This window comes from Pleurodeles waltl, chromosome 2_2 (assembly GCF_031143425.1).
Source record: "Pleurodeles waltl isolate 20211129_DDA chromosome 2_2, aPleWal1.hap1.20221129, whole genome shotgun sequence".
Lineage (NCBI taxonomy): Eukaryota > Metazoa > Chordata > Amphibia > Caudata > Salamandridae > Pleurodeles > Pleurodeles waltl.
In genome coordinates, this window is record NC_090439.1 from 767736624 (window position 1) to 767763431 (window position 26808).

A 26808-nucleotide genomic window follows, 5' to 3' on the forward strand; every position below is an offset into this window, starting at 1 on the left:
AGCTGCTGATCAGCCCCTGGGTGACAGTTGAAAGCTCATATAAACAGGCTTGTAAAGGCTTATGAGGGTTAAAGGTGACTTTATAAAAGTAACTTTTGTAAAATATTTATGACAAATCTAACTTTATTGATGACTTCAACTACATACATAATAATACATATTTTCAAATGTCTAAGAATTATCTTTGTAGCTGAATCCTAGGTGGAGATAACATTATTTAATTGTAATATTAAATCTGAATGCTTTTCTATTGAAAAGCTCACCCTGCTACATTGAAAATAGCTTTTCACTGTAAGAATGTTTAACATTGAACATCTACATGTCATACTTTCAAATGTCATGCACTCTGCCTTATTGTGCATGATGACCTAATTAGGGATGACATTAATATTTAATAGAGGGCTTAGGTATGTCAAAAGGGTTAATTTTGACAGTTTTAATTTGCATCTCTAAAACTGTACTGTGATGCTCCAGTAGTAGGCCTGCAGTCATTTTTGCAGTGTCATTCTAGTGGGTGTAAAATGTGTGCTGCATCCCACTAGTGAGTTTAACCTATAGACCCTGTATACCTTGTACCATATACTAGGGACTTTAGGCAAGTTAAACATGCCAACTAGGAATGTGGCAAATTCGACATGTTTTAAGGGTCAGAGTATAAGAACTCAGGCCTGGTTAGCAGTCTCAGTGCATGGTGTCACATTATCAACAATACTGGTGCAACAGCAATGGGGTAATCATGCAATAATGGGCTTTTCCTTACAATAATATTAGTAAATAAGGTAGTACAAAAAAATGCCACAAACTAAAGAGTAATGCTGATGGCTACTTGCTCTTTAGAGAATTAGTGAAAACCATTGTATTTAGCATTACTATTCTTCAAAACTGCCTTCAACTTGCTCTTATAACGTCCCATTTATTCAGGTAACATGAAAATGCATGACAAATAATGAGGTGCTAGTCATATTAGAGTGTCTTTTGAGCCAGAAGGGTGCATTAAAACATTTCCCTTGATAAATTTGTTGCACAACAGAGAAAACTCAGTGCAGCACCATTTCTGCTGAGGTTGGCCAGCTACTGGTGTCATTCCCTGTCCTGGCGAACAAACAGGCTGTCTTGCGTGATGAACATTATTCAGAGAAAATTGATATGCAATTATTAAAGATGGAAAGAACTGTGCTTTCTTGACACTTACTAAGGGAGAATTGGAGAATTTGTGGCCACTTCATGAATGCACGTGAGAGCACATAAAAAGGTTACTCCTGTAGAAATATGTCCCATACTCCTTATCAGTTCCTAATTTTATTAAACAAGGGTCCATCCTGGGAAAGTTGATTTCCACATGAAATCATTGTAGAGCGAAAGTTAAAGGCACAGAGCCAATGCTTCATATATATTTGATGCAAACAGGAGAAAGCGAAGACATTATCCGGTTGTGACCTATTTGCTAGAACTCTGGATGGCCACGACCACCAGGGGAATAGATGGCTATGGATCCTACATTGGGAGGTATGCCAAAATTATAGCGATTTGGATTGAGCATAGAGTACAAGGAAAGCCCACAAGAAATTGTTGCAAACTAATTTTAGCATGAAGCTGAACTGACAGGAGTGACTCCGGAAGCATCAGCTTGTGTAAAATGGTTATATAAAGCCTATGGCTGAACCAAGCCTTCCTCAAACACCAACCATGATAGGATTGTAAATCTGGAAAGATGAGCTCACCCTTGCCATGAAACGATTTCAGTATTTCTTTTTTTTCCACAGGAAATTAGAACAGCAACATTTCTAGAAATGGGTTTGAAATTGTTCTGAAACCTGAGGATTTTAATTGTTTGTGGCATCGCCTCCATGAAAGGTATACAGAGGATTTCATTCATTTTGTAGCCTCAATAGACTTGAGGACTTTACCTAAATCAAAAGATCAATCACATTATTACATATATATATATATATATATATATATATATATATATATATATATATATATACCCATTTGTAGGGACTATAAGTGGGTGACACCTGATGTCTTAAAATGGTGCAGCTTCTATCTTGAAAAGTCTGCACAACAATTTTGTTTAATCTTTGTAGTTTGTATGTACTCACAACCATGAGCCCCGAAATAAAATGCTTCACCAATTTGAATGAAAAGGAAATAATGGAAGAAAAATCACCTTTATGGTAATTCTGGTACATTACTCTGTTTTCTCATTCTTACTTCAAAACACCTTCTAGGTATAAGGATATGCTGTTTTCCAGTCTTGCATATTGGTAACATTATGTAGGAAATATGCTAGTATTGTTGGAGACATATAGGTAGGAAGAGCAGCCCATTTGTAGGAGAAACCAATACAATGGGTTCCTTTGAGAAATATGCAAGTGCCAGCATATTTTAATAGTCCTGTGTCTTTTCCTTATGCTGAGATTAATTCATGCATTCCATCCATCACATTTATGTATTTCTTAGTGCCTTGTCCTTAAAACAGGCAATTTCCTACCCGTTGGGAATGAAAAACAGGGTCTAAAATTGGTGAAATTGTGATAAATGTAATAGCTCCTATTTCATATCATGAACAAAATTACTCAAACCCATGCTTTATTTTAGAGTCTATTGGTACCATTCAGGAAGGACAAGGCTCCAAAGTTGAGTTTATTTTCTTAAATGTTGTTTTAGATTTACCTTCACATGCATTTAAAGGTAGATTGAGAACTCCTGGAAACGACAGTATGTCTCATGGTCATATTGACCACCAGTGCCTAAAGAGGTCTGCACCTGGAATGCTTTCTGATTTCTTTTGCTCCTAATTTCTCTTGATTCGCTGTAGCCTGTCCTTTTTACATTCATGCACCCATTGTGAGTCTGAGATAGGCTCATTACCTGCTCTCCTGGAATCTGATACACCTTTTCTTTCGCCATAGGTCTTTCATAGAGAAGTAAACCAGACACTGTGAAAGGCACCAGTGTTCTTCAATCTCATATAATGAAGATCCAGCTTTTTGAATAGGAATTTAGGTTTAGGTTTAGGATTGTTTATGATTCTTTGCAGATTTTTGTAGCAAAAAGTCGAGATGGAGAAGTAGCTGTGTGTGCATGTGTGATGTCCTCCGCTACCTTGACACAGATGTCAAATAGTCTGCAAGTTCAATAGCATAACCTTTCAGTCTCTCTGGTGCAAAACGTACCTCTGATTAAAATTATTTGCCGCTTACAATTCATGACTTCAATTACGTCTGCAAACTAATTAAACCACCATAAACTCTGCAGTAAGCTAAGGAACCTTCTGCAAAATGTCCAAAACTGAAGCTCTAATTAAAGTTACTAATTGGCTTCTAGTTGACACGATTCCACTTTTCAAGCCCTGGGTTTCCCCTTTGGAAATCATTCTGAAAAGTCACACTGATCTAGTTGGTTTGATTAAATAGAAACATGATTGCACTGACTTTTTAAATTAAAAGTCAAGGATTGGAAATTTGGTTTCCCACTGATGTGGAGAGATCTGGTATCCATACACAATGGGAGGAAGCAGTGGCAAGGGGAAAGGATGTGTGGAGCCAGTGGAGAGGGAAACCCTTAAGGCGCTGAAGAAGGTGATTTACAATGTCAAACGTTACGAGTGACTACGGGGAAATGGTGAAATCAGTACCTTTGAATGACTGATAGGGCTACAGCACAGCTGGTCCCTTGCCAGGTATAAGTGACATGTTTCGTTACTGCACTAGTACAACTGGTCTTTTATTAGGCCCTCTTCTACCTGCTTTGTACATGTAAATTTTCAGTGCAGGTGAGCTATATCAGCAAGTTAATGTGTCCTCTATAGAAAACTACATGCAAAACACTAGTCCCTGACTTGCCTGTAAATAAGGCAGCTCAGTGCGATATTGCTGCAGAGATTGAGAGACTGACCTTGGGTGACCGACTACAATTCCAAAGAGAATGACCAGCATTTATATGGTCTCCTATCAATACTTGTTGCATTTTAGATAGGGAAATTAAGGCGAGGCCCTGATCCCTACATGCATATGTTTTCTTTTAATAGTCTCCTTTTTTGGTGCCTTTGTTTGAATGAGCATTTCAGTGGACTTTTTCCCGCTCGAATATTTAATGGTGTGATTCTGTAACTTGAACTCTCTGTGCAAGTAAAACAGTTTCTATACATATACCAGTTGATCTGAAAATTGTATTGCATATGGATACAACCGAGGGCTCTAAAGAGGCATTTTTTCAACTACGTACTTGAAACAGGGAGGTGGAGAATAGGCTGGCTCCGTTATCATTAGGTCAGCCCTGTAGGTGTATTAGTTGTAATGACCCTCAAAGAAGGTTTAAGGATCAACACTAGAAAATGTTACTAGGTGACCACAAAACACCTTCTTAGAAATGCAGTCCATAACTTCTTTGTGCTGATTCGTGCACATTCCCCTTGTAGAGGAGGTGTTACTCAATAGTTCATATTTTCTGTTCTTGTGTTTTATTCATTGTAGGGATAGCCTCGAGTTCGACTCACAGTTACTATTGTTGGGTGTCCTTTCCGCTGCTACGAGTGTGTGTAGCTTTTTGAAATTATCCATTCTTCTGTGATTCCGACAATGTAACACTGATATATATTTGGCAGCTTGGTCTCCAGGAGGCTGAAGTCACCCGACTAAACCAGAAGCTAAAAAGTGTTCAGATCGAGCTGCGTGAGCTGTGGGATAAATGCAGCGAACAGGAAGACAAACTGAATAAAACCGAGAAAGCCTACCAGCAATTGCTGTACGAAAAAGAGATTCACATTGAACAGGTAAACTAACTTGTTACTGTGACTTGTATTATGAAAAATATAATTGTATTTTGTCATAAACTAAACAAGATCATTGGTACCTTTGGAGTTAACTCAATAATGTAGAAAAGTCCGCACAAATATTAATTTTAATGGAAATGTATACACAACTTAAATGGAGGTGAGATCTGGATAAAGGAAAACTCTTCAGGCATAAGTGTCAGGAAAGCACAATATGATTTCTGGGTTTCACTGCTTAAAACATCGGAAATGGTGGTGGAGTCTTAGTAGGTAGCGTCTGAGCGCTGTCTCTCTTTAGAGAGAGACTTGTGTGCATATGTATTGAGAAACAGTTTGTTTGAGGAGAACACAGGCCCGGTGTAATACGACTGGGTAGCAGTGGGCGTCAGGTGCCTCCAGGACGCCTGTCAAACCAGAAGGGGCCAGCCAGCCTGCCTGCCCGCCTTTACGGTTAGCACTGCAGCACTTGTATTATTCAAATACACACTGGGAATAGAACATGCTCTGTGTAACCAGGTTATCGCCATCTTAGCTGAGTGGAGAAAGGTGGTATGCAGCAAAATATCCTAATATGTTTCATGTTTTAGTAACTTGAAACTGTATGAGATATGTAATATTACAGCCTTTAATAAATGTAGCACAGAAAACAGTACCTTAAATAGTTATCAAAAGCACGTTCAGAGGGCCACAGGGCAAACCAGGTTTACTGGGCCCAGCTGTGGTGGTTGAGGCCTTTTACTACCGAGGCCCGAGCCTACTATGGGTGCACAGCCAAATCCTCACACCTTGCTCAAAAAGTCTTAATGGTAGGTTTCATGGAAGGGCTCCCCACTAGACCTCACTTCCTCCAATGCTCTCCTTTTCCTCACAGAGCACACTGGTTTTGACAAGCAGACAGTCTCTTTTGTTCCAGGCTCCAGGGCACGTGGTCTTGGTTTCCCTAGTTTATGTCCCCCTCACCCAGTCAGCAAGGAGACTAGCAGGCCTTGGTTCCCAGTCCCAGACACAGGCAGAAGTATTCCCCTTCTCATACAGCCCGCCTGGCTGCTTGGCAGATCACACATTTTTGGGGACTAAACCTCCCCTTTTTATAGTCCTTTTCCAGACACAAAATGCAATTGAGAGTCTGAGTCTTTGAATTTTTATGTTGGGGGTTCTGCTTCTTTTAAAGTGGACACTTCTCCCTTTCTGCTTTCCTCATGAAAGATGTCTGACACAGCAGGCAAGACTCCAAAGTTGATTGTCCCACAACAATACCCAATGTAGTAACCAAAGTTCATACCTAGATATCAGCAACAGTGATACGTGCATTAAATGGTTAATCCCAGCCCTTCTCCTTATGACTCCCTTATCAGCCCGACCTCTCTTTCCGAGATGTGTCCCAGACCCTTCCCTGTGGTCTATCACTGTATCAAAGAGCAGTCTTTTGATGTGTAAAGGGAGTCTTTCTTTTCCCTCCAATGTGTGTCCCACCCAGCTTACAGTGATACAGCAATACACTTCTGTCTGAGGTGATTCCTCTCTTCCTCATATCTTCACCAGGCAGTCCTGGGCTTCCCAAAATGGAATCCATGCCCCCCCCATAGATCCTACCTTTGCAGACACACTTACATGTATTTAGTGTCCATTCACAGCACTTACTGTCCAGCACTAGTACTTCCATCCATTGTACCTTTACATGAACACATGCATTCAGTACACACACCCAGTCTGCGTGAACTGTTCAGCGCTGGTGCTTTTCTATATTTAACCAGGCTGTGCTGTTTACAAACACATGCTGCCTGCACAGACACACTCATCATTTGTGCGCTGCACAACACTTCATCCTTTATGTATTGTCCTTAACGCAAATACACATACACCTAGCACATGATCTCACTGTGCATGCACTGCACAGCACTACATCTTTCATGTCATGTATTCCTCATCGGCATACATACACTCAGCACATGCACCAGTCTCCCATGTACTCTGTACTGCACCCTTCATACATCCAGCCCAGAGTCACTACTCCTGCGTAACAAGAAATCCATATATTCATGATGTAGGCCAAAGATAAGTTAAGCACACAGCAGGGGGATGTTTAAAAAGGTGAGCGAGCCAGTAGGCCTCCCTTCAGTGACACAGGGTAAAAAGGTTCTGTTCACTCCTACTGGTCACTTCCTGGTATACTGCCTCCACTGCACTTGTGCTGCCTAGCTCCTGGTGAAGGTGGTAGCCTTCCACCATTATGAGGGCTGCACTTCAGGTGCCCCTCCCGGTCCAACAAGACTGCAAACCATGAGGCAGTCCTGTGTCCTTACGTACACACATAATCCGTGTTTATCTATGACAAAAATCACCATTAGGGATCCAGACAACAGTGCAGTTGGGCCCTCAGGGCAGGGACACATGTTTTTACATACAGAGGAGAATCTCCTGCTGCTACCCATATCTGACTCCGCTATTTGAGCATACATCATTCCATGATCTCATTAGGCACAATTTCACACAGCAACTCTGAAAAGGTAATGAAAAAACAGGTCACTTGCAGTGATCCACTTGTAATCGGGCATCTCCTTTTACCCATTTTTCCAAATACTTTCCAAAAGTGTCTATACCACAAATCACGATCCCTTGATAAAATTGCAATGTTAAATATGTCATCTTCCCCTAGGGATTGACATAACTGTCATAATTCCCTCTAGCCTATTTACTCGTAATTGTAACAAAATTACTCATAATTATGTTTAATTACTTAAGGAATGTAATCCAGAAGGTAGCACTATTTTCTTACCGCAAAATGCACCCTTGCATCCAAAATGGGCCTGACGATGCATTTTGGCTAAAAAAAATAAATAAATTGTACAGGACACAAACGGCAGTAGGCAGCAGCTGCTTGCTCTGTCTGTTGTTTCTGTACTACTGATGTAGGATTTATGCCCAAAATTACTCTCAATTGCTCAAGCTAGCCTAATTGCATAATTTCATTAATTTCACATCATAACAGTAATGCATAATTCCTTAATAATCTCCAGTGTACTTAAAATTTCGCCAGGACCTACTTTACACTTCATCTTGCTAGCATCTAACTAGTTGTGTACTCCGATATAGGCTATGCTCACTGTGCCCTTCCTCAAAAACCACACATATTTTCCCACTAAACCATAACTCTATCCCTTCTTGCACCACTATTTTAAAGATGTAATACAATAACTACCTGTGCTTTAATGGTTACCTAGACTCTGAAATCTCTACCTGTCAACTTGCAGGGAAAGGCACTCAGAAATGATGAAAATTGCTATTATGTAAAGTCAAGGCATCGCTTTAGGAAGGTGTGTCAAAATGTCAACATTATCAGGGCTAGAGGTCACTCCTTGCGTGCTAGATATAGATCTGAATAGGTCCAAAGAGGATTCAAGTATGTAATTAAAGTATCTCATCCATAGCAAGGGCAGCGTAGTCAAATCCAGCATGGCATCTCTCCACATTACACCACAAGTAAATACTTCGACCCAGCTGTTAAAATAAACATTGAAGTAGTTACCATAGACTGTCCTGACTTTAAAGAACAAGGTGAATTTTCCCTAGGCATGCATTGTAAACTTCACATTTTCTGTAAGCATTAATGTCATATGAGCATATTTCCCGTAATTTCAGACTTACGTAAAAGCTGTATACCAGGCACCCATAACCAGGGACGTCATAAGAGTTTTAGGGGCTCTGAGTGAAAATTATTTTGGGGCCCCTGTTTAGAACAGCTTTGAATTTTTGATCCAGTTTCAGCTCTTTCATGCCCTCTTTGGCCAGGTCGCTGACCGCGCACAGGCACGTACAAATTCTAAATGTGTTTACATCTAATATTCATGGATAGTGATATGCTCTTTTCATATTTTAACACATCAGCAGCTTACTAATATTACTGCAAACAATATCTGTGACCCCTTCTAGTTTTTCATATGTGTGAGGACCCCGGTTTTGAGCTGAAATAAACTTTTTTTATTGATGTTACATAAAACATAAACACATTTCTCTGCAAAATGTCCGTGATAAACTCGCACACATCACATTAAAAATAAATTCAAGGATAACTATTTTTACCAGCACTGTTTAAGAATTAGTCAAGTTCATAAGGGCAAGTCTCTCTGCAAAACAGTGCTGGCTCTACCAGGGGACCCCCTGAAAGGCTGGGGCCCTGAGCCAGAGCCCACTTTGCCCATATTCTAAACCGTCTCTGTCCATAACTAGAGTTTTAGTCCATGGAGTGGGGTAATTTTAGAAGTCTCTAAGGTCAGGGGAGACCATTATCTCCTTTGTATTTGGCACTGAACCATGGATCAAGAAAGTGGTGTAGTTTCACCTGACTCAATAATGGTAGAGCTTGAAGGGCTAGTGCTCTCAGTCTGTGAAGGTAATGTGCCTTTAGTTGCATTAACAATCACTTTGTACATTTCTTATCACTGAAATGCTTGTAAAATAATATAGACGCATCCCTAGGCATAATTTGAAAACTAGTAAAGCTGTTAAAAATCCAGTTTCACTCTTAGCTGTTCATAAAAAGTATGTGTAATACTGTACATTCAAGTATTAGGCTTTGTGTCACATGTGCCACATATATTCATTTGAAGATATGAAAAATGACATGTGTTCACACTAAATTATAAATAACAGCTGTTTAAAATTGTAGCGGCAGGTAACAAAGGGACAACCAAGGCCTTTCTTTTGTATATAGATGTGACTTATTGATGTTTAGAAAACCTTCTCCCTTCGGTTTCGTCGCCTAAATAGAGATATTCCTTTGTATTTCCTAGAAGTAATTATTGGACACAATAGACCCAGTTGTGAGTTCTATAATGGCGAAAGGACAGAGGCTGTGCCTGCTAGCTGATATTTGATTAGGAGAAACATTTGTGAAACAAATTAAGAAATGGTTAATTGCAGCTGCGTAAGTGCCCAAACGAAATGTTGTGCAATTAGCCTGAAAAGAAGTCATCTGCAATGGTTGATTTACAGTGAATAAATTGTAAGGTTAGTGTCTTGCTAACAACTAATTTACAGAGCTCTTGATAAGAAAAATGTTTTTTATTTTTATTTTATTTTTTACTGAAACTTGAAAAGAATGTTTCTTTTCCTTGAAGATAATTTTCCTATTAGACTATGTGTAGGTTGCAGTGACAGCATGTAGTGCGGAAAGCTAATCAGGTTTATTACTGACTTTTTGAGAGGGTTGCTTTATAATTCCTTTGATTTCTTCATATTTGTGGCTAACAGTCAGCTAGGGATGAGCAGCCAAAAAACAAGAGAGATACAAACACATGGCAATCGCCCAGTGGACTGCTTTCTTTGGTTATATGATATATTTCATAACGCTAGAGATGAAAAACGTAATTTTCATTAATCAGCCTACTCATTATTTGGTGCTGTTTCACATTTAGTTTGTGTGTGTTTGAAAAGGTGATATTGTATAAATCATTATCCTCAACAGTATATTCATGTATTCTATTAATGTTCCATTTAGTTATTGGGAAAGTGGATTCTCTAATTGGACATATTTTTATCTCTACAAATAATGAGTGCATGGCATCACTAGATTTCTTTGTAATAACAATGCCAGTTTTACGCAGAGTATATTGTAGGGCAGGAAGGTAATTATATTGGAGGGATTGCTTTTTAGTTGTTGTTCTGTTGTGTAGCCATTTTAAGAATAGCTCCATGCACGTTAGTTTAATACACTAGGCCACTGTGCACCTTGACCTAGATATATTTTATTCAGCTTTGCACTGTTATTTTTACAATAACCAGTTTTACGGTCTTGTTTTAATTTCTTCTATCAAACTGGTTAGCTTAGTTCAGCACTGTGTTCTCAAACAATGCATTCTTGATCGCCCTGTGCTTCATTCAAGGCTACAGTCTGGTACATTGCTGGTAAACGTGGTAGAAGTTTAGTCTCCAATGTTCGTAGAAAATACACATCCTTACGTAGGGCCATTTTCTTAGAACATCTGTTGTGTTAGTTATAAAAACACTTCCTAATCCTAGTACACGTCAAGAGGGAGATTCCAGCCAGGGAACCACAACTGTATGCTGAGATTACAGGCCTTTGCTCAGGTATGAGGGTTGATGTCCTCGCGGGGAACCTGAAAGGCAGGATTAGAGCTTAACATGCTGTGCTCGCAATATGATTTAGATAGGGAATAGTCCATTGAATCTTGTGGCACTATGATAGCATAATTCCTATGCTTCACTCACATCGTCACTATTTTAATATTGTTGTGTTGTGTAGTTCTGGTTATAGCAGCTGTCGTTTTATTAAACCAATCTTTAAAACTTATACTGCTTCTATTGTCATTTATATATGAGACCGCACTGTGTATGAGAGAACCGGTTGTGACCTGAATGGCCACGCCTTCCATGAGAAGTACCCATATGTCATGAACTAGGCTGCCCAATTGTCTCTACCATTTGGGAGAGATGAGGCACTGCTAGTTAGCCGGAGCAAAGCCCGGATTTGGAGTGACCAGTGTCATCCACCGTAGGTCAGACTCAGTGTCCCACACTGTGGATGATCTTGCTACTCGAAATCCAGTAGTCTCATTAGAATAATGAGAGCCTATGCGACATGGCGCCACCAACGTTTGGTCAGGCTCTAATTTTCGGGTCCACCGGAGAATCTCAGTCTCATTTTATATAATGACACCTCAGTGCGGTATACGGAGACGTCCGTGGTACTGAGGATTTCCACCACAGCCGTATAGGTAATCCTGTTACAGCTGGCGGTTGTTCAAGCTTGAACTTTAAAAGGAAAAACCCCATCTTGATGTGCCTTCTCTTAACTCATAGTGCTTCTATCATGGCGAATCCCCAATTGTACAAATAGCTGTTAACATGAGACAACCTCTCACAGCACACTTATTAGCAAATGGCCTAACGGCCCAGGAAGGTCCAGTCACGTTTGTGATGGATGCCCAACCAGCTTATAGAACAGATTTTTTTTACTCTTGGGTCACATTTTCAGCAGTTGATGGGAACACAAATACATTTCATAAATATACAGTTGCGAACGCGCCTGGACAATACAGAGCGTACACATATCTAGAGATACCTCTATCTTATCAAGAACATAATAACTGGCTTGATGGCGCCCTACCCCATACAATAGTACCAGTTAGGTTAGGTCCACTAAGTAATGATGGTCCTACCTGGCCTTTATTGGCCACTTATACACCACGTCCTGCGGTTGGGAATTTAGCAATAGCTGAGGTTCGTCGCTTATACATTGAGTTCATAGCGATATATAGACGATTAGTGCAATTTGTGATGCAAACATTAAACAGAAACCCAGCACATGCTGCTCCAGCACATCCACATGCAGTAACACCAGGTATAAATCCGGCGACTGTACATTCGATTATGGGTAAAGTACCGGCTAAACGAGAGGAGACTGTTTTGGTTAGCACAAAAAATAAATACGCTGGAGGCAGTATTTCCCCATACGGGACCTCAGGATAAACAGAGAATATTAACAATGTGCTTGCCCTTTGGGATGGTCCCTACAGTAGAAAACTGTAATTCATGGGGCACGGTATTTGCCGCACTCTATACAACTGCACACAGTACACAACGCTTGCCAACTTACCGGAAGTGCTCAAACAAATTCAAGATGAATACGGGGCTGCCCCGGCCCTAGATTTGGGGATGCAACTGATGGGCAACTTTGCTGCAGTATCTTCAATCATTTTAAGTAATCTTAAAGGGGAAGGAGTTGCACTCGCAGTGCGCATGCGGCTCCGTGATGTTCCGCAACAAGATCAAGAACGAGAGCTGCCTAAAATAATAGCGGAAGCATATTTAAGTATCAGTCGAGATAGCCTGTGGGCTAGACCACAAAAAATGCAATTTCAAGGTAAAATAAATAAAGATACTTCCAAACAACAACCTGAGGGTAATAAGAAATGCTGGGACAAAAAACAACACATGCCTAAAAAGAAAGGGGAGAATCTCCATGTACGGAGACCCCACAGAATAGGTACAATCTCAGAAACAGAGATAATATCAAAACACCTGATAGATACCAATATACTGATACACGCCAATCTCGTTCCTTTCAGGACTCATCGGAAAAGAGAAATCAGAGAGGTAGGCGATCAGAGTGAAGAACAGAGTACGTGAAACCGAGACAGGAATCACAACGCTCTTCGGAGGTTTCTGTTAAAAAGGAAGAGAACCCTGTCCAACAAAAACAACAATTTAAAAAGAAAAAGATGGCAGCAGTCTCAGTTCGACATGCCACACAGGAAGAGGGTCCTCTTGATGAAAAGAATTGGGCTCTAGCATTGCTAGACAGCGCGGCAGAGGTCACAATAGTTCGCTGGAATCTTCAAGAGCATCTGGAGGTAAAAGCAACTGATGACTTTATACAAGTAGAAACAGCGGACATGCTTGTCTCCAAGCCTGATAGGGTGTACAGAGTATCACTGCAATTAGAAGGAGACATTGAACGCACAATACACGCAATCTTTTGGGATCGCATAGTTAGTGTATGATATCTTGTTGGCTGAACAAGATTGGCCGCCTGACTTTGTCCGTACCTGCCCATATGGAGAAGCTGTCATTAAGCCTTCCTTCTCGCCCCTTGTTCCAGAGGAACTCGCTGAGTCCTATTCCATTGAATGGGCTCTAGCACCGGCACCAGCATTATACAGAAATCACGTAGGATGGGATAAGGAATCCCCCTACCATGTAATCCCCATTAAAAGTGAACCTCAGCCACAACCGCAGTATCCTATAAAACATGAAGCAAAAGCACCAGTGAGAGAAATACTCACGCAATTAGAGTACCAGAGTGTGATTGAACCCTGTGTCTCGCCGATGAATAATCCCTTATTTCCTGTAGCTAAACCGGACCATTCATACAGAATAGTCTTAGACTACAGACATTTGAATAGTCATACACGCACAGTTGCTTTACAAAATTCACATAGCACTGCACTAATGAACAACATAGTGCGTAAAAAATATAAAACAACTTTAGACATTTCAAATGGGTTCTTCTGCCAGAATATAGCGCCTGAAAGGAGGGACTTAACAAGCTTTAGCGCACTAGGCTCTCAGAAAAATTCAGTTGTTTGCCTCAGGGGTATAAGAACAGCCCAGGACTGTTTGCAGCTCGTGTGACTGCCATTTTACACAAGATTGACTCTGAAGCATTGTCATATGTAGATGATATATATCTCACGGATGATGAGTTACTACAAATTTTAAGATGGGTAGCCCACATTGTTGTGGGGTTTGCTGAACTCGGCTACAAATTTAACTTTAAAAAAACAAAAATTGCCTTCCTCCTCGTCCTGTTCCTGGGATATGAGCTGTCGAGTGAAGGGAAGAGCCTAGCGCCACAATTCTTAGAAAAATGTGCACAATTACAACCACCGAATACGATTAAAAAATCTCCAATCATTGTTGGGTTTCTTAAATTTTGGCAGAACCTACATTCCTGATTATGCAACGCGCATAAAACCTTTATATGACTTAATACGTCCCAATTTTTCTAGTAAATTCTGGACATTTGAACATACACGCACTCTTCGAGAACTGCAGACAGACATGCTAGCAGCAAAACATTTACACACAAGGGACAACAAAAAACATTTGGTCATCAGGGTAATAGCTGGGGCCATCGGTTTCACCTATGTGACATTTAATGAAGGTGAGACAGTCCCGATTGCATACGAATCACATTTGTATTCAGCAGCTGAACAATGCTTTGCACCCACAGAGAAAATTCTCACTGCTGTACAGATGGCTGTTATTAAAGAAAGACCTCTTGCCCGGGGGAAACACATTATTGTCGTTTCTCCAATTCCAACCCTAGAGGCTGTTACAAAAGCTAGCGTTCCAAATGCAAAAGCACTACATCCACGTTGGATACAGTGGGCTACGTCTTTAACAGCCACTTATGTAGATTACATTTTTGATCCAAGGTTACAAACTCAAGAATTTCTACAATATGAAGTAGAATATCCAGTTCCAGCGAATACCTTGTTTATCGATCAATATCATAGAGTCATGTACACCGATGGCTCTGCGCAACCGGCTATTGGAACTAAACATCAATACTCTGCTGCTTGCGCAGTCGTAAGTGGCTATATGGAGGGAGAGAAATTCTGTCCCCTTTCTACCTTTACACAGACTTTAGGGGATTGTACAGCACAATTGGCTGAGCTAAAAGCTCTGCTGAAGGCACTAGAACATACAGATCCGGCGCAGCCTATGCTGATTGTTTGTGATTCATATTACTGTGTCCAGTCCTTTAATGAATATCTGCATTATTGGCGCCAGAATCGGTTCAGAGATTCCAAAGGCAACGCCATTAAACACAGACTCCTGTGGGGGAAGGTAGCAGACCTGAAAGAGACGCTACCAAAAGTCCATGTTGTGCATACACTTGGACACCAGCTCGTTGGAATACACGTTGATGGAAATTCTTTGGCTGATGAAGCTGCAAAGTCAGCAGTGGCAGTAGCCACTGTAGCTGCGGTGACTTGTTCGAGTTCCAAACCAGATGCAGACATTTTAGCTGCCATAAAGGCTACGGCTGATGGTGTGCCTTATCCTAAACGATTCCCTAACAAATATCAATACTTTATGGGAAGTATGCTGAACGCTGAAGTTAAAATACCAGGCGTAGGCGTACGTGATATCCCTAACAAAGATATAAGACCACAATTGATCAAAGCAGCGCAAGAGGGGGTGGCATCTGCACATGCTGGTGTGGCGGCTACAATTTCAATCTTACAGGCCTGGTATTGGTGGCCCGGTCTCTACAAAGAGACTAAGCAGTATGTCCTTTGTTGTGACTTCTGTCAACAAATTAAAGTTTCCACGGCCAAGCACCTGCCGCAGACACCCCTCTTAATTTCTAACAGACCGTTACAGTGCGCATACTTGGACCACTGCAGTCCACTAACACCTGCATACAAATACATATTAGTCGCTGTTGATTCATGCTCCATATTTGTATGGGTGTGGCCACAACTCTCGGCCGACGCTCGGACTGTTATTAAAGATTTGCGAGTCTTTATCGGTACATATGCAGTTGCCGCGTTCCTTTCGGAGCAGGGCCCTGCTTTTGCCTCAAGGGCACTCAGGGACACCATGGCTTCATTGGGGGTCCAACTGCAGTACTTGTCTCCATTTCATCCTGAGGAAAATAGTGTTGTGGAGCGATTAAACCGCGATTTAAAGTAATCCTTAACAGCCAGAGTCTTAGGCACGGGTCGTAGGCTTACCGACTTGTATGGAGTTCAGAGAACACTAAATAACCTTCCTAGAAGGTCCCTGGGGGGGTCATACTTCATATGAGTGCCTGTTCGGAACTCAAATGTTTGTTCCGGATCTTGATGGTCCTGGCGTGGAGGCAGCAGAAACACCTTTTGACATAAATGAATGGGTCACTGTTTTACAGGAATTACAACAGTTCCATGAAGATAACTCTTCTAAAAGTGTTGCCTCCACAGGAATTAAGGATGTGCCTGTGACATCTACCGGCTGGATTCCCAGAGTTGGGGATCTTGTACGTGAAAAAGTCGCAGTGAAAAAATAATGTGGCCCTTCTTATCGAGTACCAGTCCCTGTACTGGGGATACATGGTATCAAAACTGTTATTCTACCACCGTTGCCAGGTGCCAAAGAAAATCGTTTTGTTTCAATTGACAATGTCAAAATACACCATGTGGCCGATTCTGCACAGCCGACCAAGAATAACATCCAGTAGTTCCCGAATCCCTCTCACTACTGGAGAAGAAGTTCCGCTACAAGTTGTTTATACCAACACTGATACCTCTCTGAGCTTGGGGAGAGTGGATGATGATTTTGCATTGGTTCCACTAACAACAAACAATTTAGAAACTTTTGATCAAGTCACCTCGACTTCGAGCCAGATGGATGGTGCTGTCTACATTGTGCCACCACAGGAAACACCAACTCCACCACTGACAACGGCTACGCCATTTGCACAAACTGCCTCTGGTTATTTTGCCAACTTCAACGACGGTCTATCGGACTCGTTCGCCTCTTCAACAGCTGACCTGTCAGGTGCACGTAAGCTAATACATTGGCTTAAAGAAACATACTTCATTTTTCCAAGGAACTATGTATGGCTTTCTTTGACTGTTTTAGCCTTTCTACTTTGGATTGGTCTTGTTATAACATTTTTCTTGTTAATACGTGGTCATTTTCTTCCCGAAAGATCAGCGGTTGAACAGGTGGAGGAGGTCTTGAAACCACATTTTTCATCACATCAAATTCGAAGAGACTTGTCTTTTGTGAACATTTCTGCAGTGCCAATTCCTGATGGGATTGTTTGGGACAAAGTAATGTTTGATATATATGGTCCCACGGAAATTATTCAAATACCGTATGTGTTAAAATTATCAATGAATGATATAGTCATACCAGGCATTGTATCTGATGATTGGGACGAGAAAACAGTTGATTCTATGATGACAGAATTGCAATATTATACTGTCTTTGAAAATGAAGATGTTTACCAATTCAAAGAAAATTATGGTGATATGTTTTTCTATCATTATTATGGGCACCACTTCATACATAGAGCGAGTAGTCCCAAAGCGATATTTAATTACACACAATGGGAACATTGTCCAATTCCACTGCAAGGGAGTTCTAAAACTTATACTGAAAAGTTTGCGTATTTTTCTGGGTATCATCAAAAAAATGCTGAGTCATATTATTTTAAAGTAACTCCTACTAAGGATATACACATGTTATTGACCAATACGAAATGTATATATTCGGAATCCTTTGTTTCCCGGTTATCAACAGAAGGTTATGAATATTGGTCCAAATATATTGATTTGAAAAGTGTTTGGGGAACAAAAAATTGGCAGACCAAGAGAAAGGAAATATTGTTTAGAGCATGTCTCATCCCTGTTCAAATGATCTTTTTAAATGAAACAGTGCAACAAACAAGTTGTTTAGGCTTAGCAACAATCAGAGAATTGGACATGCCCAGTATACCACCCCCTGCAAAATTTGACAACTGGCAAAAGTACAAGAATGCAACCAAAGATGAGCTCACTGAGTGGGTCCAGAATGGTACGTTTAATGCTTCACTGACACGTCCAGGCGGGTGGTTATTGTGGCCCATAGATACCAACGGGTGTCATCAATGTTTTGTCACCTCCTCAGGGGTTTTAGGATGAATAGGCCGGACCCTCGCTATATATCGCCAGAACATGCTGCTATAATTACAACATATAGGGGGTCATTCTGACCCTGGTGGTAAAATCCACCAGGGCCAACGACCACGGGAGCACCGCCAATAGGCTGGCGGTGCTCCCATGGGCATTCTGACCGCGGCGGTACAGCCGCGGTCAGAAACGGAAAACCGGCGGTGTACCGCCGGTTTCCCGCTGCCCTGGGGAATCCTCCATGGCGGCGCAGCTTGCTGCGCCGCCATGGGGATTCCGAACCCCATACCGCCATCCTGTTCCTGGCGGTTTTGGCCGCCAGGAACAGAATGGCGGTATGGGGTGTCGTGGGGCCCCTGGGGGCCCCTGCAGTGCCCATGCCAATGGCATGGGCACTGCAGCGGCCCCCGTAACAGGGCCCCACAAAGATTTTCAGTATCTGCCATGCAGAAACTGAAAATCGCGACGGGTGCAACTGCACCCGTCGCACCCCTTCCACTCCGCCGGCTCCACTCGGAGCCGGCATCCTCATGGAAGGGTGTTTCCCGCTGGGCTGGCGGGCGGCCTTCCAGCCCAGCGGGAAACCCAGAATACCCGCGGCGGTCTTTTGACCGCGCAGCGGTATTCTGGCAGTCCCAGCCAGGCCGGCGGCTTCCGCCGCCGGCCGGGGTCAGAATGACCCCCATAGTGTAGGAAAATTGTGCCAACAGTGGCTTAAATCATCCTCATTAGCTGCGGTTAAAGCACACCTTAGGCTCTTGTCTAACACTACTGACTTACAAGATTTCTTGTCAGGCCCCAAAACACCACGTAGTAAGCATTTCTTGTATGCAGTATACAATGAAATATGGAACCTATCGCAACAAGATGCTGCAGCCCGATTAAGGCAAATAGACCAGGAAAATTTGAAAAAGGCATTAGCTGTTGTGGATAACAGAATTAACACCTTGCCCGACCGAATATATACGATAAACAACATTGTATCTTCTGCTATAGACATTATACAATCTGATATGTCTTCTTTATATCATGGGCAGAGTCAGACCAGGCCCGTTATGCAGTTGGGTTGGACACTTCAAACAGTGAAGGCGGGTCACGTTCCGTGGCAGCACATCAGTGCCATGGAAATATTTTTCTCCTTTAATCTAACGCAGCAACAACAACTAATGGCTAAGATAGAAGCAACTTATGTCATGCTTAACATAGAGAAAATAGAGAGGTTGCCTTTCACTGTGGCAGAAATACCATCAGCAGAGTGGTTAATACACAGGGTTATTAATCTGCCTATTTCAACGCTACAATTCACCTCATGTTTGAAACACATTCCAGTAGGCAGATATGAAAAATTGGGAGATAGTTACATCCATGAGGTGTGGGAGCTTCCCTTCTCGTACAAATGCTTCAATGGCATGAAAGAGGTCTTTCTTAGCGGTAGTGAATGCGAGACTTGAGTCAGCCATTCAATGGTTTGTAAACAGCTGTCCTTGCATGAGGCGTGTAACACCTCGGTTGCAAACTTGGCTTGCTATCTGAAGGGAGTTCCAGTCCCCATGATTAGACCCACGTTCCAGGTGCTTTCAAACGGCAGCTACATCCTTCTCAATAGTGAAGACTATTGCGGCATGTAGGCCGGAATAGTTTGTGTTGTTTCGGTCTCTAAGGTCATTACATGCTGCGGGAACGTGCTGCTTCCCCCCACTAAATTAAGGGAGGTAGCTGATATCTGGCCTCATAGTGCTACTTCAAAGGTGAATTTTGACAAGTTGAGTAGACTCAAGGCTTTATTGTTTCAAAAGCATGAGGCCCTTACATCTGCAAGCAAGACCTACGCACTTCAAGTGGCAAGGTCGTCGGCAGAAATACAGTCCTTGTTAATACAAATCTTCTGAGACACTTTGGTGAACTCGTGGGACGTATATTTAATGCGTCCAGCACGGCTGGATTAGCACATTTTTTCCAAAGCTGTTGGTATTGGTTTTGTTCACACCTTCTCCTCTATATTCGGTTTGATACCTTCAGCCATCCACCCAATTTTCGGTAGTATTTTTTGGGGATTTCCTATAACTTTGGCTTTATTAGCCGGCATTTTGCTGTTGCTGTTGTTTTTCCGCAATGGCTGTTCCGCCTCAACAAGAACAAATGAAGGCGCTCCCATCAGCGCAGCTGTGTCGTGAACGTATGATGCAGCAATTTGGAGCAACACTCCTGGAACATTTGGGGTGTGACTGGTCTTTGTCATTCAGACCGGTTTTGGATTGTGTGCAGCCCGTGTTTCGGTGCCTTTGGTGCTCTTTTGAACATGCACTGGAAGTTTGTCTTTCACAGCAACGCCCCCCAGCAATTGATGCTGATCTGTTGATGTTCTCGTTGAGGGTTCATTACCAGACATGCGCACTACGGTTGTGTTTGCTACGTGAAGCTGATTATGAGCTACCCTTGCTGGATGAAGTTGCCATCAACTCGTCAGTGGGCACTGCACAGGATGCCGCCTTGGTTGATACTGGGGCTATGGAACACACCTGCTCCTTGGTCATTTTTGGCGCAGAGTTTCCGGTTTTGTCATCTGACGAAGTGGAAGATCTGTTGCTTTCCATGACTTGTGCTTGATTCAGAACTAATCTAAATTAACATTCTTCATTGAATTCGGTTTTAAGCCGCATGCTCATTTTTTAAATTGTCAAGTAGTATGCTTGTGTGTCCTCTTAACTTTGAGTAGGGTTTTAGGTATATCTCAGGTTGAGATATTTTAGCTTTGGGTTGAACCACCTTCTACCGACAAGGGGAGGGTGTTGTGTAGACATTTTAAGAATAGCTCCATGCACGTTAGTTTAATACACTAGGCCGCTGTTGCACCTTGACCTAGATATATTTTATTCAGCTTTGCACTATTATTTTTTTTACAATAATCAGTTTTACGGTCTTGTTTTAATTTCTTCTATCAAACTGTTTAGCTTAGTTCAGCACTGTGTTCTCAAACAATGCTTTCTTGATCGCCCTGTGCTTCAGTCAAGGCTACAGTCTGGTACATTGCCGGTAAACGTGGTAGAAGTTTAGTCTCCAACGTTTGTAGAAAATACACATCCTTACATAGGGACATTTTCTTAGAACATCTGTTGTGTTAGTTATAAAAACACTTCCTAGTCCTAGTACACGTCAAGAGGGAGATTCCAGCCAGGGAACCACAACTGTATGCTGAATGCTCCGTTGCAGATGCTGACGCAGATTATAGGCCTTTGCTCAGGTATGAGGGTTGATGTCCTCCCGGGGAACCTGAAAGGCAGGATTAGATCTTAACATGCTGTGCTCGCAATATGATTTAGATAGGGAATAGTCCATTGAATCTTGTGGCACTCTCATCGTCACTATTTTAATATTGTTGTGTTGTGTAGTTCTGGTTATTGTAGCTCACACTTTGCTATCCAAAATGCAGTTGTTTTATTAAACCAATCTTTAAAACGTATACTGCTTCTATTGTCATTTATGTATGAGACTGCACTGTGTATGAGAGAACCGGTTGTGACCTGAGTGACCACGACTTCCCTGAGAAGTACCCATATGTATGTAATGCGCTCGGCTGCCCAATCGTCTCTACCTTTTGGGAGAGATGAGGCACTGCTAGTTAGCCAGAGCAAAGCCCGGATTTGGAGTGACCAGTGTCATCCATCATGGGTCAGACTCAGTCTCCCACACTGTGGACGATCTTGCTACTCGAAATCCAGTAGTCTCATTAGAATAATGAGAGCCTACTTGACAATTCAAGACAGTGTTTATCATAGTTTGTTATATTTGTAAGTGCTATACATTGATTCTAGACTTCATGAAAATGTTATTAAAATAATTGATGGATGGAGGTGATGGTCCTCACCTAGTTAATGTTTACCTTAAGCCAATCAACTTGTAAATAAAACAAATCCTTATTACATACATCCTTTGTTCAGTAGTTAGTCAGATTTTGATGCTTTTCCTGCTTACTATTTAAAAGTAATAACACAAAGACATCCTTGGTGTTGTCTTTCTCCAAACTTTTTTTCTTCGCCCTGCTTGTTGTCTGGATTTTGTTTTTGTTAGCATTAGGACTCTGTGCACTTTACCACCGCTAACCAGTGCTTAAGCACTTGTGCTCTCTCCTGTATTTCTCCCAGACAATGAGAAGGGTGTTTAGATGTTGGCAGGATGGCCCATTCCGCCAGGATTGGTGGGGTTCAGCTGTTCCCTGTCTCACTAACGTTTCAAAGGGCTACCTCCAGTACACACACAGAAAGCATTAGACACCAGCCTCTTTTCACCCTAGACTTTTTGGAGCTTTGCCAGAGGAATGGAAGAACCTTCCACTACCACATGTTGGGGTAGCCAGAATGTCACCCCACTTCAAAGGCTGACACCAGTATAAATATTGGACCTCCTGAACCACCTCTTCAGTACACTCCTGAACTGGTTGACAATGCAGAAGGTGCTCTGCCTTATTCCCCGGAGGACTGCCCTGATGCTTGAGACATGCCTTGTTACCCAGAGGACTGCAATGCTGCTTGAGACCTGCTTTGTTCCCCAAAGTGCTGCCCTTCTACTCGAGGCCTGCCTTGTTTTTCTGAGGACTGCCCTGCTATGTGAGGCCAGACCTGCTCTATGAGAAGGAAGACTGCTCCCTTCATCCTAGGCTAACCCGAGTGATTCCAAGCATTAGTTGGTTAACTTCCTGTTCTGAACTACAGGGACAGAACAATCTCAAGAGACCTCCCAGCAATTGCCAAGCTGGCCTGATGCACTGGACCTGTCTGAGCTCTGCTGGCCTCTCCTGGAATGAGTTTCTGATCTCCAAGATGTGCTACCTCAGGTCCTGGGCCCTGGGCTGTCATCAGAAAGAACTCCTCCCGTCATAACTGACGGTTCCATCAAATCCCACAAGAAGGGGGCAAAAAGCAACAGCTTAACCTGGCCACACAATTGTAAGCTTCATCAGAACCGATGTCAATCTACTCAAAGCCGTGCTACACAGTTACACACTGTGTTGGAACTGATGTTGAGGATGCAAAGCCATCAAAGCCTAACTGTACAGCTTAAAGCTTCATCAGAACCAACGCCAAGTGACGCAAAGCCTTGCCACACTGCCTCATTGGTTTCTAACCCAAACAACGCAAATCTTTGCAAAGCAGGGCTATGCAGACATCGCACCAAGGACATACGGTACAATCTTCAGTAATCCAAAACTAGCCCTGTTCCTGCCCATGCTCCATTGCGATCAGCCTGAACTTGTGATTTGGTCCCTGTCCAGCATGGCCTGTTATCCTCAGTTAGCGTTTTGTGCATTTCAGAATTATGTTTATCTAATCTTTAAAACTCATTATATCCAGTTCTAGTGATTGGATGTTTGTCAATATGGTATCATTTTACTACTCTTGTATTTCTCTTGTGTTGTATTTTCACCTTATTCCTGTTTGTGTGCTGCATAAATACTTAACGCAAGTGGGCAAGAGTGTAGGGCCTCCTTGCATGCCATCTGTACAGAACTACTACAATGTGTCAAAGGCTCAAAGTGAAAGCAAAAGCATTACAACAATTTCCCAACTGGGTTTAACCATCAATGTCTGTAGTGAAAAAACAATCCATTTGCATGGGGATCACCTCACCTGTGTATCCCATCTACCAAATGTGGAAGGGGACACCAAGCCCCTGGAGTGAATCCAGGGTAAAGTAGCGCTACATGTACTATTGATTGGTGTGCAGGGGAGGGCAGCAGAGATGAGAATATAACCATGTGAGTTTGATACATGTTGCCAGCCATAAGAGGGATGCCTCCGATGATGATCTTTGGTCATGCCAATAAGCGTCGATCTGAGTGTGCCTGGTTTTTCAGGGAGGTCTCTTGGCTTTTTTGCCAGTAAATTGTCAAGATAAGAGTCCCACAGAGTCACCACCACTTGCTTCCTGGGGAGTAGCGCCAAATAGTCATCTCAGCAGATGCCCACTTAAGAAGAGCCCTAAACCAAAGGATCAACGAGTATGCCACAGCAGACTTCCAGGCCATTGCTATGTGGCTCTTTAGTGGAATGAACACCAGGTCCATGAACCTAGTGACGTATCTTTTTTATGTGTGTGCGTAGTCAGTCCCAGAAGGCAGTGTAGAGTTTGAACCATAATTTCCAACACTATCTGTACTACTTCTGTCAATATCACTTAACTTCTGGGCAGGCCCATACCATTTGGTAAAAATCTGCTTCTAGGCAGGGACAATGTGGGTATTTTGGGCTCAGTCCTGGATAGAGGTGGTGAAGTCACACAGGAGGGAGATAGGTTTGGTGCACATAGTTGAGCTTCGTATATTTCAGTGAGAATTCCTGGAGACACCAGGGATCTGTTACAACAGAGGACCATTGTCTTCCTGTAGCTCCAGTCCAATTTAAAGAACCCATTTATCTCTCAAGACATGGATGTTCAGATTGCAAGGTTCCAGCAACCCTTTGTATAATAATGTAAGTGTGTGTTTGTACAGTCCTTGCTCTAGCAGTAATTGTAATGTTTGAGTGGTGGTAACTTCAGTGCATTGGGGGCCACATAAAGACCCTATTGCAGTTATCAGTGCATTGCAAATCAAGAACCTTCCCTCATAAATGTCACAGCACTCTCTGAGGTCTTGGAAAGACAGCAAGATTTTATTTTCGTACAAGTTGCCCACTTTGAGGATGCCTGCCTCAGTCTAGGGTCATGTGCTATGGCGATCCACCATCTTGTGGAGCACCGGGAGCACCCACAATGGCTGAGTGGGTGCATATGCATTGGGTCGAGCTGCAGGGTCACATACTTTACCCAACAAGGTTTTACTACTTTGGTGAGACGTCCCACATTCAGGGCATCCAGTCTGGGGTCAATAAGCCAGTCTACTATGCCATGGCCATCCACAGCTTGGATGAGAAATGACCGCTCAGGATTTGATGCAGTTGACAGCCATGGCATGGGCCACTGTAGCTGCAGTGCTTCATAGTGCAGCTTGTAGTATGGGGCACCTAGTCCTCCTCTCTTCATTGAGGTGTATAACTTGTGTAAGTCACTCGTTTCCTCTCCATATTAAATCTGAAAGGCTTCTATTCAGTTCCTGGAAAAAGTGCTAGGGAAGGTAGATCAGAATTGCTGAGAAGTTATAGAGTAGCTGGGGAAGGATCAACATTTTCACAATTGGAACTCTACCAATTGGGGAGAGTGGTAAGGAAATCTAGAATTTCAGAAAGCAATGTGTGCCTCTCATTGCCTTCAACAGATTACCCCCTGTCAGGTCACGCTTGTAGTGGTAGATGTTCACCCCTTACCCCCTGAGAGAGCAGAAGATGTAATTTTGTCCCAGCAGCCCCAAGTGGTGTGGTCCCTCCTTCTCCTACTCGGAAGGTTTGCACAGAGGGAAGAGGCAGGATTTAGTCCAGTTTAATCTCAAACCAGAGACCTTACCAATGTTGTCCAGCACCTCCATCACCTGGGGTAAGCCTCAAAGCCTGTTCTTGAGGTATATTAGGATGTCATTGACAAGATCACCTCCAAGGAGTCACCACTCAAAATTCCCCATTGTGACCTGGTTGTCGAAGTAGTACCATCAGTGGTTCTAGTGTCAGGGTGAATATAATCAGTGAGAGCGGGTATCCCTGTCTGGTGCCATGCACATTCGAAAGGGTGCTGAGCTTTCTTTGCCTATGCGCACCCTGGCAACTGGTTCTGTATATAGTAGATCACTTCAATGTCTCCCAGCCTATGTCTATGAGCTGCAGCACTCACCAAAGATAGGGGCAATCCAGTGAGTTAAAGGCTTTTTCAATGTCCTGGGAGATTGCTACATATGGAGGCAACTTGGGGGGTTGTTCATCCATCAGATGGAACAGGCACCCCAGATTGAGTAATGTGTTTCATCCGAGAATGAAACCATTCTGGTCATGGTGAATCAATGTAGCTACACACTGAAACAGCTGATCCTCTATTACCTTCCCTAGGATCCTACAGTCCGTACTGAAGAGGGAGAGCGGTGGGTACGAGTACATCTCCAGTGGATCCCTAGCCAGCTTGAGGAGGATCAAAATCAGTGCCTTTCTCATGGACTTGGGGAGGGTGCCTTTCTCTTTGGCAGCCTCAGACAGCTGAACTAACTTTGGGGTGAATGTTCTCTGTAGGTCAAACAGAATTTCACAAGGAGCCCATCAGTACCCAGGGTTTTATTACGTACCATCTGGTCTATTGCCAGGCAAACCTCAGCTATTATTAGCAACTCATCAGGGCATACCGTTGAAGGGGGTTTAGGCATGGGATTGGTAAGCTATCAAGGTAAGTCGACAAGACGAATACATCAAGCCCTTTGCCTTCCTAATACAGAGAGCTATAGTAATTGAGAAATGCCGAGTTAATGTCATCCTGTACTTGGAGTATGTCCCTCGCCATCTGAGTCCTGATTGAGTTCAGATGGGGTCTATCAACCTCCCAGGGCAATAACCAAGTTAATATACTCCCTACTTTGTCCTCTTCTGCTTGTTTTTTGGCTACGTATTCTGCATTGTTCAGCATCCAAGTCTGTCTACTAATGGTCTATAGTCTGCCCTGAGAGTGGTGAGCTTGTTCACCCGACCGGTGCCTTCTCCCACTTGAATCTCTGCCTCAAGCATGGAGCATTCTTTGTATTTGCCCATTGTAATGGCAGTTTCACTCCAACTTCAGCCTTATGAAGAGACCCCATGTTACTACCTTCAAAGCATCCTACTCCACCCCCTGTCAGGTGCTGTGCTGTTGTTGAACTTAAAGTACTGGAGAATATGTGTGCTCCTGGTCTTACAGAACATATTGTACAAAAGTGCCTGGCTGTGTAGCCTCTATGTG

At 42.6% G+C, this 26808-nt stretch overlaps 1 protein-coding gene across 2 annotated transcripts in view; it reads left to right on the forward strand.

Moving 5' to 3' along the window:
• LOC138282607 (polyamine-modulated factor 1-binding protein 1-like) overlaps positions 1-26808 on the forward strand; it is a 1030040-nt gene that overhangs the window by 681361 nt on the left and 321871 nt on the right. For both annotated transcript variants that reach the window (XM_069220389.1, XM_069220390.1), the window contains exon 17: positions 4610-4777. In XM_069220389.1, coding sequence (XP_069076490.1) covers positions 4610-4777 — 168 coding nt within the window. The remainder of the gene's footprint in view (positions 1-4609; positions 4778-26808) is intronic.